This window comes from Serinus canaria, chromosome 2 (genome assembly GCF_022539315.1).
Source record: "Serinus canaria isolate serCan28SL12 chromosome 2, serCan2020, whole genome shotgun sequence".
In the NCBI taxonomy this organism is placed as follows: domain Eukaryota; kingdom Metazoa; phylum Chordata; class Aves; order Passeriformes; family Fringillidae; genus Serinus; species Serinus canaria.
This window is the reverse complement of record NC_066315.1, coordinates 41,526,571-41,543,751: the sequence shown is the minus strand read 5'-3', so window position 1 is coordinate 41,543,751 and position 17,181 is coordinate 41,526,571. Positions and strand designations below refer to the sequence as shown.

General features: G+C 37.0%; 1 protein-coding gene across 1 annotated transcript in view; it reads left to right on the top strand.

Annotated features, from left to right (window-relative positions):
• Positions 1-17,181, top strand: part of OSBPL10 (oxysterol binding protein like 10) — a 112,279-nt gene that overhangs the window by 19,200 nt on the left and 75,898 nt on the right. The window contains exons 2-3 of the mRNA XM_009086144.3: positions 11,835-12,016; positions 13,780-13,859. Of these exons, the coding sequence (XP_009084392.2) occupies positions 11,835-12,016; positions 13,780-13,859 (262 nt within the window). The remainder of the gene's footprint in view (positions 1-11,834; positions 12,017-13,779; positions 13,860-17,181) is intronic.

Below are 17,181 nucleotides of genomic sequence, written 5' to 3'. Positions count from 1 at the left end.
CACAGGTTCACCACAGGGTATGAGACCTGTAGCTTCTTAGCCTGTACCAAATTACGGCCTGGGGTCAAGTATCCACACAGACCTACAGCTGAAAATACCGACAGTCCAGTGGTTTCCATGGAATGCTTGTAGCTGCAGAGGAATTTTGTTGTTGCTGTTGTTGTTGGTGGTTTTTTTTCCTGCTGTATTCATGACTCTGCAAAGTTTCCCTTCTACTCAAAGACTGACCTGGCTGTGTTATTCTGAATCCAGCTCTCATTCCTGGGTTGGTGCTGTACTGGGATGTGTTGCTGTGTGCTGCTGCTGGGCAGTGATGGGGACAGAGCAGGGAAGGTGACAAAGCAGGAGTTCTGCCTGACGTCACATAGGGGAGACTGGTTCAGCTGAACTAGGTTTTTAAAGAGCAAGCCAGTAATTTTTCCTTGAGGAGGGAGAGAGAATTTACAACTGATTTCACTTGTGCTTTTTAAGGGCTTCCTTTTTCACTTTGCCCAATTATGTAATACTTCATTGAGATTTGGGGGAATGGTTGCTGGTTTTTTTGCACCATTGCTGTGGACTGTGGTGTAAACATGTTTCAGCCTAAATTAAGTGATTGGAGTTTGGAGATATAAGCTGGACTCATAACTTAAGTTTAACTTTCTTTTTCCCCCTTCATTTTAGTTAACTGATCATATATTGAGAAATACCAAATCTACTTCACGTATTTTCTTCAGTAAAGTAGTTTTGGAATGGAATTGTTCACATAGAATGGAAGCAATGATAAGAGGATGTGTGTGCTGATTTCCTTAATCTTCATCCATGCAGAATATATAAAATGTAAATAAGATTAAATATAGCTGTTGAAAGGGTTTTAGTTTCCAGGGGAGTGTCACGTTCTTTAGAATTTCATATCAGTAACTTGAACAGAATTAAATATCTCTGAAATTGGTGGAAAGTGGCTAAACCCCTCAATTTTCACTAACCTAATAATTAGTCTAATGTACATATACTCTGGTGCAGAAGAGTGTTTTGCTCTGAATGGTGGTTGGAAGTCTAGCTGCTAAAGTGCTTTTTTATACTGCAATGTCAAATGATTCTTCAGACTTCTGTCTATTTAGTTTTAGGTAGATTTAATGAAAACCTTTTGGCACATGCCATTACCAAACTGTTCCGCTTGTCTCCTCCTTCATCCCTCCACTTCATTTCCTCTTTAGATTGTTTCTTGTTGGCGGCAACGTGGTTGTAGTAAAACTGATGTTCTGTCTCAAGAAATCATGACGTGTGACTGTTCTAATTAATTTTCAGCAACATGTTTCTATTGAGAACTTGTAGATCGGTGACATCTTTTTGTTAAGACGGTTTATGAATCCTATATAAACCTTAAATTTCATGTTCAAAAAGAAAAAAAATGAGGGAAGACAGAAATAATAGTGAAGATAGTTCAGTGATTTAGCTATTTAGTTCAATAATTACTATACATGAAAGAGTGCAATTGTTAGAATAGAATTTTTAGAAGGGTTGCATGTTTTTCCCCTGAGGTTTTTGCATTGTGTGTTAAAGCAACCTTGGTTTCCAGTAAGCAGTAAAAATGAATTTGAAAGAACTCCAATGGCCATTTCGCTCGCATTGACATTTACTCCTTTTTATTTATGTGCAGGTCAACTCCCTGAAGATTCCTGACTTAGCACTACAGGCTGTTATTGTTGAATATGGGACTATATTCACCTGTGAGGAACATTAGAGTTTACCTCCATTGATAATTCCCCTGGCTTTTAATGCTGAGGCCAAATAGTTTGGGCTGAGATAACAGATTCCTTTTGTCTCTGTAATTGGCTTAAGACATGGCTTGAATGATACTCCTAATTTCTGTACTCTCATTGTTAAATTGAGCAAAAAGCAGTACTTGAAAGTAGCTGAACTATTCTACAGCTACTGTAATTGAAGCTAGAGTAGTCTTGTAATTTGAGCTACTTCTATTTGCAGTCTTTGCTGTCTGTTTTGTGGTCTGATTACCTGAATAGTTTCCTTGATATTCATGCCTGGAGATATTAGGCCATCTCCTGGTTTGTCATCCAGTCCTTGTCTCCTCAGTGTCAGCATTTGTGCTGTTGTCCAGGGTCACTCCCTGTGCCTTTGTTGTTTGTTTCATAAATATTTCAGTCTCTGAAAGTATTTTATCTCCAGGTGAAATCCTAACTAACATTGGGTCTGGCATAAAAACTCGGGGTCATGCTGGTTTGCTCACAGCTGAGTGCTTTTCTGTATACAATCTGTAATTCTTGGCAGCAGAAGAGAGCTCTAAAAATCTACAGATGTATGAAGGTGCTTCTCCTAGATGGGGCATAATATTCAATAACACTCGTTGTTGGAGAAGAGAGGGGAAGAGTCGGGAGGTGCAAGTTAGGGGAACATAAACCAATTTCACCTCTGCAAATAACGGTTCAATTCATCACTGGTACGTCCTAAGAGGGAAGTGATAGTAAAGCTTAGGATCAGAGGAAGATAGTGTGTGTTAGACACAGGGTCTGGGACTCTGTGAGGGTTTACTGCTTCCTTCATACATTTTATGAACTGCTAATAAAGTAGTTCAGAGGGCAAGCTCTACTTGCTGAGGTGAAGGAGAGGGTTGAGGGATATTTCAACTGAATATAAGTTTCTTGTTCAACAGCTTTTTTGAGGGGTGTTTGTGTTTGGGATTGCTAAAATTCAGTAGCCGCAAATTGTAGAGAAATTGGATTACAGATGATGGTATTTTGAGATAGAACTGTGGTTTAGACCTGGCTGACTCACGCCAATTCGGTGGGATGTGGTTTTCTTTAAGTTCTTGTTGCATGGTAATGCTGATACAAAACCAGAAATTCCAGGCTCTGAGACTGTGTGTTATGGGGACATTATGTTAGGTGACTGAATTTGCTGCAAGTCTCTCATTATATTTCATGAAAACCAGGCTGTCAAGTGAATATATTTGATTCATTTGTGGATGTTGTAAAAGCAAGTAGCAGAAAGACCAAGCAAAGCTCACATCTTCTCTGGTCAATCTTTGAAGCCTCCTCCAGGATGTGACAGGTAGCAGACAGAAATCTCCATAAAATACTGCCCTTGGTCAAATATCACTTCATTATTGATTTGTCTTCATATATTGCCATCCTGGAATGTGTTCTCTGTGTGTGTGCATATCCCTACTTAAAGGAGAGAATGTTGAAAGAATAATACATAGTAGTGTCAATCACTGTTGGAGTCATTAGTGCTCTAAGCAGCTGCCTTCCCAGCTTCCTTTTTCAGTGCTGCCTTATTTTTGATTACTTTCCTTCAGATTTGGTATTTAGTTTGTTGGAGAATTGTATTTTTTGGTATGTCAGGCCAACTTCTAAACTGTTTATTTAATTCTGTATTTTTTTATAAGTATTTAATGAAGGACGAATGGATGCTAGGCGCCAGGCGATTTTTGATGTGAAATGTGCTTGCCGAACCTGTCAGATCTTTTGAAACGTTATTACAGAAAATGTCAAGCGAAAAAGTGACATGTTTTTTCAGTAGGTCGAATATTTCTGTATTGCTTGCAAATTTTGGTGGGGCTTTGTGTTACAGAAAAGAAAAGGCAATAAGATTCCTTCCATAGCTGGTGTAATTTTGGGAGGTGTTTGGAGCTGTGTGGTAATGCAGCTGTTCGCTCAGCAGCAATTTTGATAACTGCTAATGTGACTAGAGGGATGTACAAATATTAGTATGTAAAAGCTTCTTTCACAAGCTAGGTATAATTGTTTTGTCTCATTACATATACACATTTTTTGTTTATTTTGGGGAAGAAACTCAGATTTTTTTCCCATGATTTTTAGTGTGTGTATGTCCCTTCCCCCCAGTATTTAGGTTTGGGGGGCTTTTTGTGTGTTTTTGATTTTTTTAGTGATTTGTTACAAAAATGAAAGCAAATTACTTTTTATCATTTACTTACTGACTCTCACCAAGTTTGCTAATAAGGTCTTCTAACAGTTGTTTCTCTGGGTATTCTTAAGGTACTTTGCAGGTAGAATATTCCTTGACTAACTACATGCATTCTGCTTCTTTGCATCCTCTTGAGGATGACTAGGTGAAAACTAAACATCTGAATGTAAAGCCCAATTTAGCTAGATTTAGGGATAACAGAAGAAAGTGAAGCACTTGATTTCTGATAGCTGCCTTGTTTATTGGTAGGATTTTTATTGCTAGTTGGGACAGAACAATACTGCATTTAGACTTGGAGCAGGGAAGCAGTTGTCCATACAGGCTGCAAAGTAGGTTTCTGTAATTTTACTTTCTCAAAGGAGCAAAGCCTAGCACCTGGATGAAGTGGAAAGGTGGGACTGGGAGAAGATGGACCAGACAGCTTCCTTCCTTTTGGCGTCTGGATGATTGCAAACAGCTTCTGTGGGCTTGGCTTCAGTGAGAACCAATTTAGCTACTGAGCTTTGTGTCATGCAGAGCACTGCCTTCCCCTCAGATGGGAAATGAAGTTGGTGTGTGTACAACTAATTTTCTTGTGTGTGTTTCCTTGATCTTCTTTTAGAATCTTATAGAATTGTCTTTCTAAAGGTTACCATCCTTTTATTACATGCAGATCATTAGAAGTGACATGTAAGTACTCTGTTCTTGTTTTGTTTTAGGTCTTCAATGTTTTTCTTATGAAGAAAAGCATATTTTCCTGCCTGGAAGCTCTGTTTTTAATCTGTGACCTGAATCAAGCTGGGTAATAACATTTCCAGAATTAAAATTACAGCAGCCAGTTTATTTCCCCAGTTATATCCCTTTTCTCTTGACCTGCAATATGAAAATTTCAGCCTGCTTAATTGTTAAGTAGTAGTGAATTCAGAACAAGGAAAGGGAAGGTGGCAAGGATTACTGGTAGCCAGCCAGTGTGATGGGCTGTGAGCAGTAGGTGCTGTTAATGGTATCAAACTCAACTGTGTACCTTTTGTTTGTTTATCCCAAAATTGCAATTGCAACCCCTCAGCATGGCCCTGTTGTACTGAAGCGTAGATTAGTACGATGAATGTACTTCTCCACAATTCTCTATGAATTCAAAGCCTGATGGGTACAAATGGATGTGTTATTTTTAGGCCTATTCTTCTTCCCTCTTTCCTAAAAAGCAACCCCTGAGCAATTTTTAGTGCTTATCCTTGCTCTAGTCTCCTTTTCTGTAAAATCTGGGCAACATATCCATTTGTCACTACAGATAGGTTGAGACAGTTGAAAATAATTGGCATTGTAAGCAGAGGTTGATGACCTGATGAGCTGGTCAGTAGCAATTGTTTCTTCACTGAGAAAGAAGTGACATTCTCGTTCATAAAGAGGGCTTGCTGGGACTTGACAAGACAGGAAAGGAGATTGCTCTTAATATTTTGTGTGAGAATTCTGCTGATGTTAAAATCTTGAAGGGCCTGATCAGCAAAAACAAGCTGTTCATCTTTTAGCTGTGGATAATACTTCCTCTGTTTCTTAACTGCATTTTAGATGTGGAACACCTCTAAAAGTATCCAGCAATTTGTAGTTCATCTTGACTGAATTCTAATAATGCCGAAAACGTACTGTTCTAAAAATTCAGTTTTCGTACGGAGATGCTCAAAGCCAGAAAAAGTTTTAATTAATACTGTGATTCTTACACTTTCTTATGTTAAAAAATGATAAATTGAGGAACCTCAGTGCAGATAGGGTGGTAGAACTACTGAAATGTAAGCATGTTCTCCTTATCATCAGTCTTTTAAAGACAACTTTGGAGATAATTTTTAATAATAAAGTATTTGGCTGTGGAATGTGCGCGTGCTATGCTTTATCTTTATTGGCTTGAATAATTCCATTAATTTTATGGACCAAGGTAAAAAAGGAAAAAAAAACTAGTTGTATGAATGTGGTGTTCAGGATGTCCTAATAAGATACAGTTTCCTAAAAATGAAACATTTCTGTGTGACATCTTATTCAGTTACTGGAGCCATAAAGTTTACTTTTGTTTGACACAGTAATTTACTTTCCATCCTACAGTTCTTATATATCTTTAAACTACTTGTAAAAAAAGGAAGAAAAATACAGAATAGTTTGATTACTTATTCTTGAAAATCTTCCTTTAGAGGGTTATGGAATCAGTGAAGAATATGTGCTGGCAATGACTGGGGGGAGATTGGAATGGAGCGAAAGGAAAACATGTTTGGAAACTCAGAAATAGAAATGTTAAGAACAATGGTTGAAGAAGAAGGTAGTGAAATTTTTATGTTATGAGCTGCTTCTCAAGTTAATTTTGTGCTGAAGTATGGAATAGAGGATAGTGTTTGTCACATTGTCTGGAATTATGAGTTCAGCAGTCTGAGAAGGGAAAATGCATGAATTGTTACTATTCCAGTGTGGTAGGGATGGTGATGCTGCCTGTCAGGGTCTTTTAAGTCTGAATGAATACTGTCCTGTTTCAAATAAATGTATTTTATTTAAACAATTTGCATTTTTATGGCTAAAGCAAAATAAAAAACAGATCGTAAAGTATGTATTGTGTGATTGGTTTTGGAGAAAAGTTGTCTGCAGAAGACCTAAAGTGGTGTTTTAGAAAGAAAAGTTCCTCTATGCATCAGTGAGTTAAGTAACTGAGGGGAAAAAAAATCTCCAAAAAGGTGAAACAAAGCTAGCCCGCTGTAGAAACAGCCCAGCATCCCTCTCCATCCAGAAGTACTTGCTGTGTTAGGTCATGATATAATGAAGACAATTTTATTTTGGAAACTGTGGAAAATTGGAAGATTTTTGTCATCAGTCAGAAGGATTTGTCTGTGCTAGTGTGCAGTATTCAGACTTCTGTACAATTTTAAACATAAAGCCTGGGATTAGACAGAGTCCAGCTATGAAGCTATGGACTCCAGCATAGGCTACCTTTATGAACCCAAGGACATGATTAATACAAAGCTGCTTTCCAAAAGAGTTGAGCTTCTTCCAGAAGATTGCGTCAGAAACTGAAGATTTGACTGGGACTGTAGTTGTCCAGCTGTAAATGTCTATAAAAAACCTCTGTCACATTATGGATGCAAACTGGAACTTGTACAAAATCTGGTCCAGAAAACTGACTTTAGTGGGAAAGAAGGGTGTAAGGAATATTCAAATTGCTAGGAATGTATTACACATTGGAAAGATTTAGCAATCCTACATTGAAATGTCTTGGGATTACAGAGTAGTGAAAACATGGGTTCAGGTAGTTGGTTTGTGAGATGTTCAGAATAAGGGAAGAATAGGAGAAATTTCTTTTGAGGTGTTTTTTCTGTTGGGAACATAATTTTGGGTGCGTTGCAGGTTTGCATATAAGTGAGAGCTTCAAGGAGCAGTGCACCATGTTATGATGTGTAATTGAATGATGAAATACATAGAAATGTGATTTATTTTTTATTATTTACTTACTAAAGTATTCATTTCCACTGGAGAATATGGAAATGAATAATTTGCCTTGAAATGGGAAAATTAAAATTCTTTTATCTTGTGAGGTGAGTAAATTATGTGGGAAACGTTCATATCATATGCTCCTGATAATTATGTGTGGCTTTTAAAAGTAAAAAAAAAAATTCTTTATTGCCTCCAATCTGTTATGCTGGTGAAATGTCAGTTTTTCTCATGGAAGACCTGTTAAACTGCTGTTTTTTGTTGACAAGCTCTAGTGGTAGAGCCCTTTCATTTCCTGCTATACTACCAGCATTTTATCGCTCTTTAAAGCATAGTCGCTGCTTTTTCCTAAAGTCTTCTTGAATAGAGAACTAATAATAAATTATTGTAATACTCTATAATTCTATGAACGTGTTATATTTTTAGTCTGATAAATGCTCTTATTAATGAAAGCAAACCCAGTTGAAATATTTTATTAGTACAGTGTTTGACCCTTCCCTTCTAAGAATTCAGAAGGCAACGTTACACTTCCTAGCATATCATACTTGTTCTGCTTGACATTTAAAATTTTTTTTAAATAGCTGTAAATGAATGAGTGAATGGATGAAGGGCATGGTGAAATACAAGTGTTTAATTAAGACAGTTGTAGAATTTGTAAGACTTAGGATTTATTCAGAGAGGGCATTAATTTTGAAATATGGGAAGTAAAAGAGAAAGAAACTGTTATCAGGCCATATTGGCAAACTCCTGGGTGACTGAAAACATAGCAATTCGGGTGGTGTCAAAGTTCAGCTCTGCAGAGTAGTGAATGTTTTCTCTTGTAATTCATGTCAGTTGGTAATGGCTCTGCATTCGGTTGGAATGGCATAGGGGGAGTATCCTGATGGATCTCAGAAGCTTAAGGGAAGCTGGGCCAGAGGATCAGGAAGCTTTTAGTTTCAGAATGGATTTGAATCTGAAGTGAGAAATCCATTGGCTCTTCATTTGTGAAGCCTGCATTTTCTTGCCTGTAATTTTTCATGTCCATTTTGAACTGTGCTTAAGCAGTTAAAACTGCTTAAAATATGCTTAAGTGGTGATTTTCTACCTTTCCTCTAGATGGCCTCTTTTAAAGACTATTAATTTAAAAAAAAAATTTTGGTTTTGGAATAACAGAAAAATGCAATTGTCTTTTGGAAGTGTCTTTCAGTAACAGTTGTTTCACAATTTCTCTGTAGCACTGATTTTTGGTGTGAGAAGTGTGATGTAACTGGGCTCTGCCACCTTCTGCTTCACTGTTCTCTAAAGAGTACATTTGTTTTCATCACTGGTATCTGAGATTTAATTACAGAAATATGATATCATGGGTAAATGTGAGCAAGGCCAGTAAAGCAGTAAGGATGAGGTGACCAGATGAATCAGTTGTAGAGAGGTTAGTGCTGTTATTTCCCTGGCAGGCAGAACAAATGACTTTTAGAAGTTAAAAAAGATCTCTGTCCTTTTGATTCAGCTGCACAGTGCTTCTAAAATGGGACACGTACCCTTCTCTTCTACTTTATATGTGTAATGCTTTTCCATCCTCAGTTGATGAAAGACTCTGGTCTTCATTTCTTCTGTGTTTTTGTGATGGTCTGAACTGGGTCATCATTTGGTCTGTGTTGCAAGAAAGTGTTTTTGAAAGCTGCTCCTGTTTTTCCTGTCTCTTTGTGTTCCTCCCTCCTCCACCTCCTTTGTATGAAGCTTTGCACTGCATGATTTGACATTTAATTCCTTATTCCTTCTCCTGGCTCTTTCTAGCCTTTTAGCAGTTTTCAAAGTGTGTTATCTCCCTGCTTCTTTGTGAGGCTATAGTTGTCTGTGCAGTTTATTCTTGTCTTTTTCTGTGATACAACTGTGTGAAAGGTGAAGAGGGGAGTTGCACATCAAACTATCATCTTTGGAAAGGAAATGCTTGATTCTGTGCGATGTGAACAGTGTCATGGCCAAAGTGCTTGTGAAAAGTTCTTGATACTTTTGGGACAAGAAAGAAGGCAGGATACTTGAAGGTGATGTGAAGGCTTGTGAAAACTGGTTACCTTTTTCTTTCTTACTGCTTGATTTCTAAATTGCTTGCTTTTACCGGTTTCTAAGACATCATCACAAAAAACCTAAGGTACAAGGCCAGTGAGGATGTTCTGTTTTTTCGAGACTGTACATAAAATAGGTTGTGGATGGCTAGAAATCCAGTTAACACTTCTGCTGTAGCAGTGATAACAAGGATGTGTAAGGATGCAGTCTCTGCATTTGGGAATTTGCAGAAGTTGCTGCTGTCTGATGTCATTATGCTGGTAAAGGTATACTCTGCTCAAATGGCTGGTTTCCTTCCCTGGGGTAGCTTTAAGCCAATGTGAAGCCCATTTTTGTGGAGCTTACAGTCATTCTGGGAGTGCTTTGCTGGTCTAGCATGCAGAAGTTTCTGAGCTGAAGTGCTCCTAGTGTTTATGTAACTTAATAGATTCTGTTCTAATAGACTCAGAGGAACTTTTTCTCCAAATCCTTTGGTCTTTATAGGAGAAGAAGAGACTTTTTCTTGCCTCTCTTTTTCTTTCCTTTGTTTTTCTTCTCTAGCTGTTGTTCCTCTTTTTGTTAATTGTAGAGCTATACTTTAGTAACCACAATGGTGATTTCCAAGGTAGTAATCGATTAAAAAATGGCCAAATAACAAAGGCTGAAATAAATTATTTGTACCTGAACAATAAAAGGACAATTAAATTATAATGAGGATGGCAAAGGCTCGGAATGAACATCACTGCATGTAAAGTCTAGACTTGTTTGCTGAGCTCAGAGATGATGGGGAGAAGCATTAGCTCTAGGGTGTCATTTTCTCAAGGGCGTGGCATCACTTCTGTCTACTGCTCTGCTTTTTCTATTGAGTATGTAACAGGTGTTCCTGAAATATCTGGGAAAATGAGAATGAGCAAAATTAAAATTTACTATGAAATATGCAAGTCTGACTTTAAAAAAAAACTTTTCCAATTCTGCTCTTTTCCCCTGCAGTTAAGTGCATGGTTTTCTCCTGCTAAGCAACCTGGAGAGAAAAAGTGATTCTTAAAGAGAAAAGTAGTATTGTAAAATAATTTAAAAGTCAAGCACAACAGGAAGGTTATGAACTGATACAATACGAGTCAGTAAGGTAATATGAAATTTTGGTAGTTTCCTTTTAGGGCATCCTTGTTTCTAACACTACTACTGAAAATGTGGTTGTCATTCAGCTTCCATTCCTCTAGTCCTTTGTGTTGAAGATAACCTGCAGAGGGAAGGTGAAACGATGTGCTGCTACATGATTACAAAAGGGAGGCTTTCCATTTGTTTCTTGAGGAAAAGGTTGCAGAAGAGCTTGTGAGAGATGGAGTCAGGGCAGAAGGGTGTGGTGGTGCACTAGTTTAAAATTCTTTGGGACAGGGTTGTTAATCTGTAACAATTGAAAGAGAATCTGATCTTTGCTCAGATGTGAAGGCAGTGGCAGTAGAGAGTGAAGCATAACTGCAGCAAAGGAAGGGGTCCCAAGCAAAATGTCTGAAACTCTGTAAATCTTAGGCAATAACTGCTTGCATCATGTCTAAGCTTATTTAGCATGAATAAAGAGAAGAGCAGACCACCACCAATAACTGCAGGCTGTGAAGATAATCCTGGAAATGTTCTGTGATGGGGAAGGTTGGTTAGAGATGTTCTGCATATGGGGATATTGTGAAACAGCTAAGACAAAATGTGGTAACTTGAGCAAATTTGGGACAGACAAAGCGACAGAAGTCTGAATAACCACAGTTTCTGGAATGTTTTACACGAATTCATATGACCTGTGTTTAGCTTATCTTAGAGGAACAGTAACAAATACTGCATATTACAAATGCCCATGTTAGTGGGATTAGCCAGATTGTTAGGGGTTTTTTAGAAGCAGCTAAGGGAGGTAACCTGCATTTGTGTGATCTTTGCTCTAGTCTAATGAGGGTTTTAGTAGAGTGACCTTCATGTGAGCCAGGAGGTTGCTGTCTGTTCCCTCTTGGTCAAGGGTTAGTGTTAAATAATTGTTCTATGTGATAGCATAGAAGATTTCCAGAGGGAAATGACATTTAGGATCTGTGCTATTGTAAAAGATGGGCTTATATGTGGAAAAAAAGAAATGTTTTCAACTCTTGAGGCTGACACACCAACTTTGAAATGCCTTCACTTTCATTTAGTGCACTTGGGCAACCCAGTTAGTTTATTTTTGTTTGTATGATCTTTCAGTCCCAGGTGTTGGTTTTTCATGAAATGGCTTGTGTTATGAATAAAGGAATAGATCATCCACCCCTGAAAAACCAAGCCTAATTACAGTACCTTATAAAATTGTAATTACACTTTAATCTTCTTTGTATATTTATGATCTTGATTTAAGATCATTCTGTGCCCTTTGTTGGATAAATGCATGAACAGCTTCTGTGGAAATACTGTATGCTTGTAATTTCTTTCAACAGGTACTTTGTGCTGGACTTTGAGACGGGGATTCTGCAGTATTTCATGAATGAGCAAACTAAAAACCAGAGCCCAAAGCCACGAGGAGCCTTGTCTTTAGCTGGAGCTATAATATCGCCCAGTGATGAAGTGCCACACATGATGGTGGTCTACTCTGCTAATGGAGAAATGTACAAGTTAAGAGGTACAGTGCTGCTCACAGTGCCTGCTGAATTGTTCTTCTCTTCCACTCCTACTCCTGCATCTCTTCTCTCATGTCTCATTTCCCTGTGCTGTCAGGAAGTAGTGGCTACACAGCTCTGTTATTACACAGTATATTTTAAAACACGATGGAGGAGTAATCTGAAGTTAAGTACATGTGACTTTAAAATGTATAGACTTTCAGGGCTGGAAGGTACCTCAAGGTGGCTCCTGTAATCTGTTACTGTGACATTTTCATTGAATGCTGTATCTTATTTGCTTCCAAAGGAAGAAAAAGGTACTTTCATTGCTGTCCACAGCATAACATTTGTTTTCTAGTACTGTTCTTCCCTGCCAGCATCCTGCAAATAATGTGCAGTAATGAATCTGATGATGGGTCAGAGAAGGGAAAAATGCCAGTGAGAGGCTGCTGAGATATTATGTTCTTATCAATCTTGGAGTAATTGAATGCTCCTGCGACATAAAATTTTCCCTTCCCTTGTTCCCAAGTATAAGACTTGGAGGAGTCTTTAGGAGTTACTTTAGAGTAAAGTAATTATAGGAGTTACTCTAGTCTGTAGGAGTTACTTTAGAATATTTACAAAAAAGGAAGGAAAAAAATGGCAGTATTCTGATTTTAAGGTATTTTCAGTATGGTTGATTGATCATGATGCTTCCAAATCAAACTAATTTATAAAAAATAAACTATTATTAAAAAAAAAAAAAAGATACATAATGTAGTGTAACAGAAGTATTCTTAGTTCTATTCTGACCACAGTTTACAAGTTGTCCAGGAGGACTGGGTGTGCAGAAGTCCCTGCACTGTGGTACAGTGTGTTGCTCTTTCATACACAGAACTGAATTCAGAAACAGCCAGGGAGAATTTCTGTTAAAATGCTTTGAAAGTTGCACAGCTAGAAATCATAAGCACTTGTTGTTTCATTGTGCTTTTCCAATCACTTGAAATTATCAAATGCTTACAATATGCTGCTTTTCATTTAATGATGTCTGTGAATTTGATTAAAATCCGTAAATAATTTTTATGCTGAATCAATAGCCATTAAGATACTTAATAGCAGAGGAAGTAAGAGAAAATATTTACTGAAATTATCAACTCTGTATTGCCATTCTTAATGATGATTCCTGCAGTAGTTTAAGAAAAGAAGAAAAGCCTCTTTCCTAAAAAGACTTACTGTATTACACAGGAGCCATTTGAGAGCAGTCAAACTCTTCAATAATTTTTAAAGCTGGTCTTTAAAGAGGTTTGGGGGAAATTCCTGTGTCTTTCAGTTGCATGTGAATGACATGGGGTTAGAGAGAGATTTAGCTGAACTCCATTAAAAGAGAAGCACTTAAGTATCTGGGGAACTGGTAACTGGTCTGGTAGCTGATTGACAACCTGAGTGTAGAGCTTTTATGGATTTAAATGCTGTCGTGTGTCCTTCACAAAGACAGACAAATAAAACAAAAGTGGGTGAAAAATTCTGAACAAAAAAGTCTTCTCGAGGAAGGTAGTTCTGCCTTTGCTAACATGTGGAAGAGTGAAGAAGAAGGCTCATAAGCTTATTTCTTCCAACTGGCATCTTAACTACTGGTTTAGATGTGTGGCACTGAAAAACTTAAGTGTATTTATGTAGCATAAATTGGGATTTATACTGCATCCTAATCAATAATTAATCTTTCCCCCTCTGCCCTGCTCTGTCGCCTCTTGTGCAAAAGAGTATTGATTTATGTGTGATTGCCTGCATTTTTTTGTTTCTGTTCTAGCTGCTGATGCGAAGGAGAAACAGTACTGGATAACTCAGCTTCGATCCTGTGCCAAACATCACAAGGAAAGTGATTCTAAGGTAAATAATTAAGTGTGAGAAGTAACTGTTTTAAGTGGAGTAGGTGAAGAACATCATAGCCTGGATGATTGGCTGCACTAATTAGTGGGTTGATGTTCAGAGGGTTTTGAGTAAAAGCAGCAAGTTGTCATTTGTCACTAATGGAGCAGGATAAGTCAGTTTGGGCGATCCTAATAAATAAACATTTTCCTGTTTGTGACAAATTAGTGAAGTGCATAGTTAATTGAATGGCTGAATCAACCATTTATTAATAAATACTGTATGATGTCCTGATTAGTATTTAAAAGTTAACTAATACAGTTTAATTTAGTTTTATGCAACTTAGTGACTTTTATTATGGGAAGCTTCAGATAAATGTTAGCAGCAGTCAGTCTTCATCTTCTTTACTAAATTGGAAAGAGCTCATCATATGAAGAGTTATGTTATTTACTTCTCTTTGGAACTAATTGTCCACAATTTTTGTCCTCAAACAGCTAAATATATTGAGCAGGTAAAAAGATCAACTGTGTAGACTTGAAAGATAGCAAAATGATGGGTTAAGGCTATCTCCAACCTCCAAGTAAAAATTGTATGAATTGTGGTACAAACAAAACCCTTTTTAAAGGAGAATTAAGTAGCTGGAATATTTCAGTACTTTTAAAATTCTTACACATTGGAATTCAATGTAGCTTTTATATGGATGTGGCCCAGTACTACTCAGAAAGGTGCAACTCTGTTTGATCAGGGTACTCTTACAGTTGCTGTTGATTTGCAGCTCCTGTGCCAGATAATGATGCCAAGTTTTTATACTCAATTGCCAGCAAGGAATTATTCTTCAGTATGTTTTCTGGTCACTTCTTAAATGCATTTAGATGTTTAGCATCTATAATTTAACGGTGATGAGGTGGTAAAACTGCTGTTCAGTATGTTTGATATTGGAGACTTGTACAATGGCACACTGATTCTTATGCTTCTGCACTCTTATTAATTTTCATTATATTTTTTAATGCTGGTTTTATTTTTATGCTTTTCCTGCTTGTGATAAATTTTTCTATTTTAATAGCAAATTCTCATTTAGAATAGCAGTAATTTAGTTGAAGCTGATCTTTGTGGAACTGAAGTTGGGATCATATTTCCTCTTTAGGCAAAAACTGTCACACTTCGTAGTAATTTCTGTCCAGACTATCTTTCCATGTTGAGCTCCTTCAACAGGAGTAGTATCTGCATATTTAGTTCTGAATTAATTAGTGTGTCAAGAGAAAAATCGTGGTGCTACAACAGTGAAAGTAAACAGCAATTAGTAGAGGTCCAAAGAGAGCAAACAAAATTTTAGAAATTATTTGGAAAAAGAACAGCTAATACTTAGATTGCTCTAACTCTGTCAAATATTTGTAATGAATAATTTTATCAGTCCCCTTCCATTTCTGAAATGAAAAATTGGAGTGGGAATAATAAAGTACTTTTCATCATATTTGTTATTTTTCTGTATAGGATGAACTCTGTGTGATGAAACTTGACTTCACTGTAGTCTTTTTTTTTTTTTTTCTGGTGATGAGAATGGAAAGGGCAAATCAGTATAGTAAGTGCTCTGCAGTGGCTGAATAGGAAGTATTTGCTTAGCTGTTAATAATAATATTGGTATGGGAAGCCTCAAAGAAAAGGAGTTGAAAACAGACAAAACAAAAAACCAAAAAAAAATCACCAAAAGGACATGAATAGAAAGTGGAGAATATGTTGGGATGCTTTGGATGCCAGAAGTGTTTAGGGATTTGAAAAGCATTTGAAAAGCAAAATTTTATTAGAAAGTTTTGACTAAATGAGTGGTTAAAAAAAAAAAAACAAAGCCAGTTTCTGCCACAGAAGATCTAAGGCACAACTTTTGGAAACAGGAAGGCTTTGGAATGGGGAGCATCTCACTGGTCTACTTGTAATCTTGCATAGTGACCAACAATGCTGTGGTTTGCTCCTTGTTCCTAAGCTCATTGTGCAAGAAAATAAAAGTATTTCCTTAACTGAGGGGTGGTGGACATATGTAGCAGAGGAACTAAATGGAAGACTATTTCGGATATTAGGAAGGGGGTTCTTGCATTTTTCTTTAAGACTGGTGGATTACAGAAACTTGGGATAGGAAGTTGGAGTGGTGATGTCTTCTGGAATAGATATGTTTTAATTAGCTGGAATCTGTGGAGTATAAAACAAAAGTGCTGAAGAAAAGTATACTTCTTAGTTCTGTGTTTTAAATCAGGCTAGGTCACTTTTCACTTGAAATGTTTGTTACTGAAGCACTTTAAGTTCTCTACTTTTGTAAGCCACAGAACAAAAGGAGAATATCTATCTTCTGAATTTTTAAACTTAACAGTCCAGAAAATAAAATGTCCAGAATTTATGTGCTTCAGATGACACCACTGATGACTCTGCTTCTAATTCAATAAGTGGACTGTACTTGAAGCAATTTTGTGCTTACCTGTTCCTAGAAACTTTTCTTGTGACAAGATTTAGCTCTTGCTTTTTTGCTTTTCCCTCTCCTGTCTTCTCAGTATTACAGTATTAACTGAGAAGAATATTTTACCTGGCTTTAGCATTGCATATAGTGTGAACTTGAATTTCATATACAAGTTAGATTTTAAATTTCTCTCTGCTTTTCTTTATAAAGGAAGGGATCAAAAGCTAAAATACAAATCAAAAGCTACAATAATTAGACTTTGGAGATGAGACATCATTTACAGGGTAGCAATTCTTCACAGAAATTCCAGAAACTAGAAAAAATAAAGCATTTATATTATTTTTTTTTCTACTTTTCCTTAAAGTTTCTTACTTCATATTCCCTGCTTGCTAGGAGATAAGAGAAGGAAGAACTGCTTCATTTCATTGTATTGTTTTTTTTCTTATCTTGTAGATGATGGTACTTTATACTAAATGTTTATTAGCATAGAGTGGAAACATGTTCTTTAAGTGTTTTAAATTTGTATAAAATAGCATTCTGCTATTTTTAGCCACCTTACTGTTTCAGCTTAGGGTCTGGATTTACAAAGAAAGGTCTGGAATGACACAGAGATGGGTTTATATTTGACTTACTTTTGCATAATCGAGGACTTCACAAAAATCTGTATTTTTGGGTTTTGTTAAAATAGCTCTACCATTGATAGGACTGTCATGATGTGATTTGTTATTCTGCTGTCAGCAAGGTTGGATCTCTTTATTCCTCCCTCTCTGTATACTTTATACTCTGTAGTAAGTGGGAACTGCCAATTATCTGTCTCTCATTGTGCTGTTATGAACAGGCAGATACTCATGTGTTCTGAGCTTCTGGAGTTTGAACAGAATCCAAGCTCTGTCTCTGCTG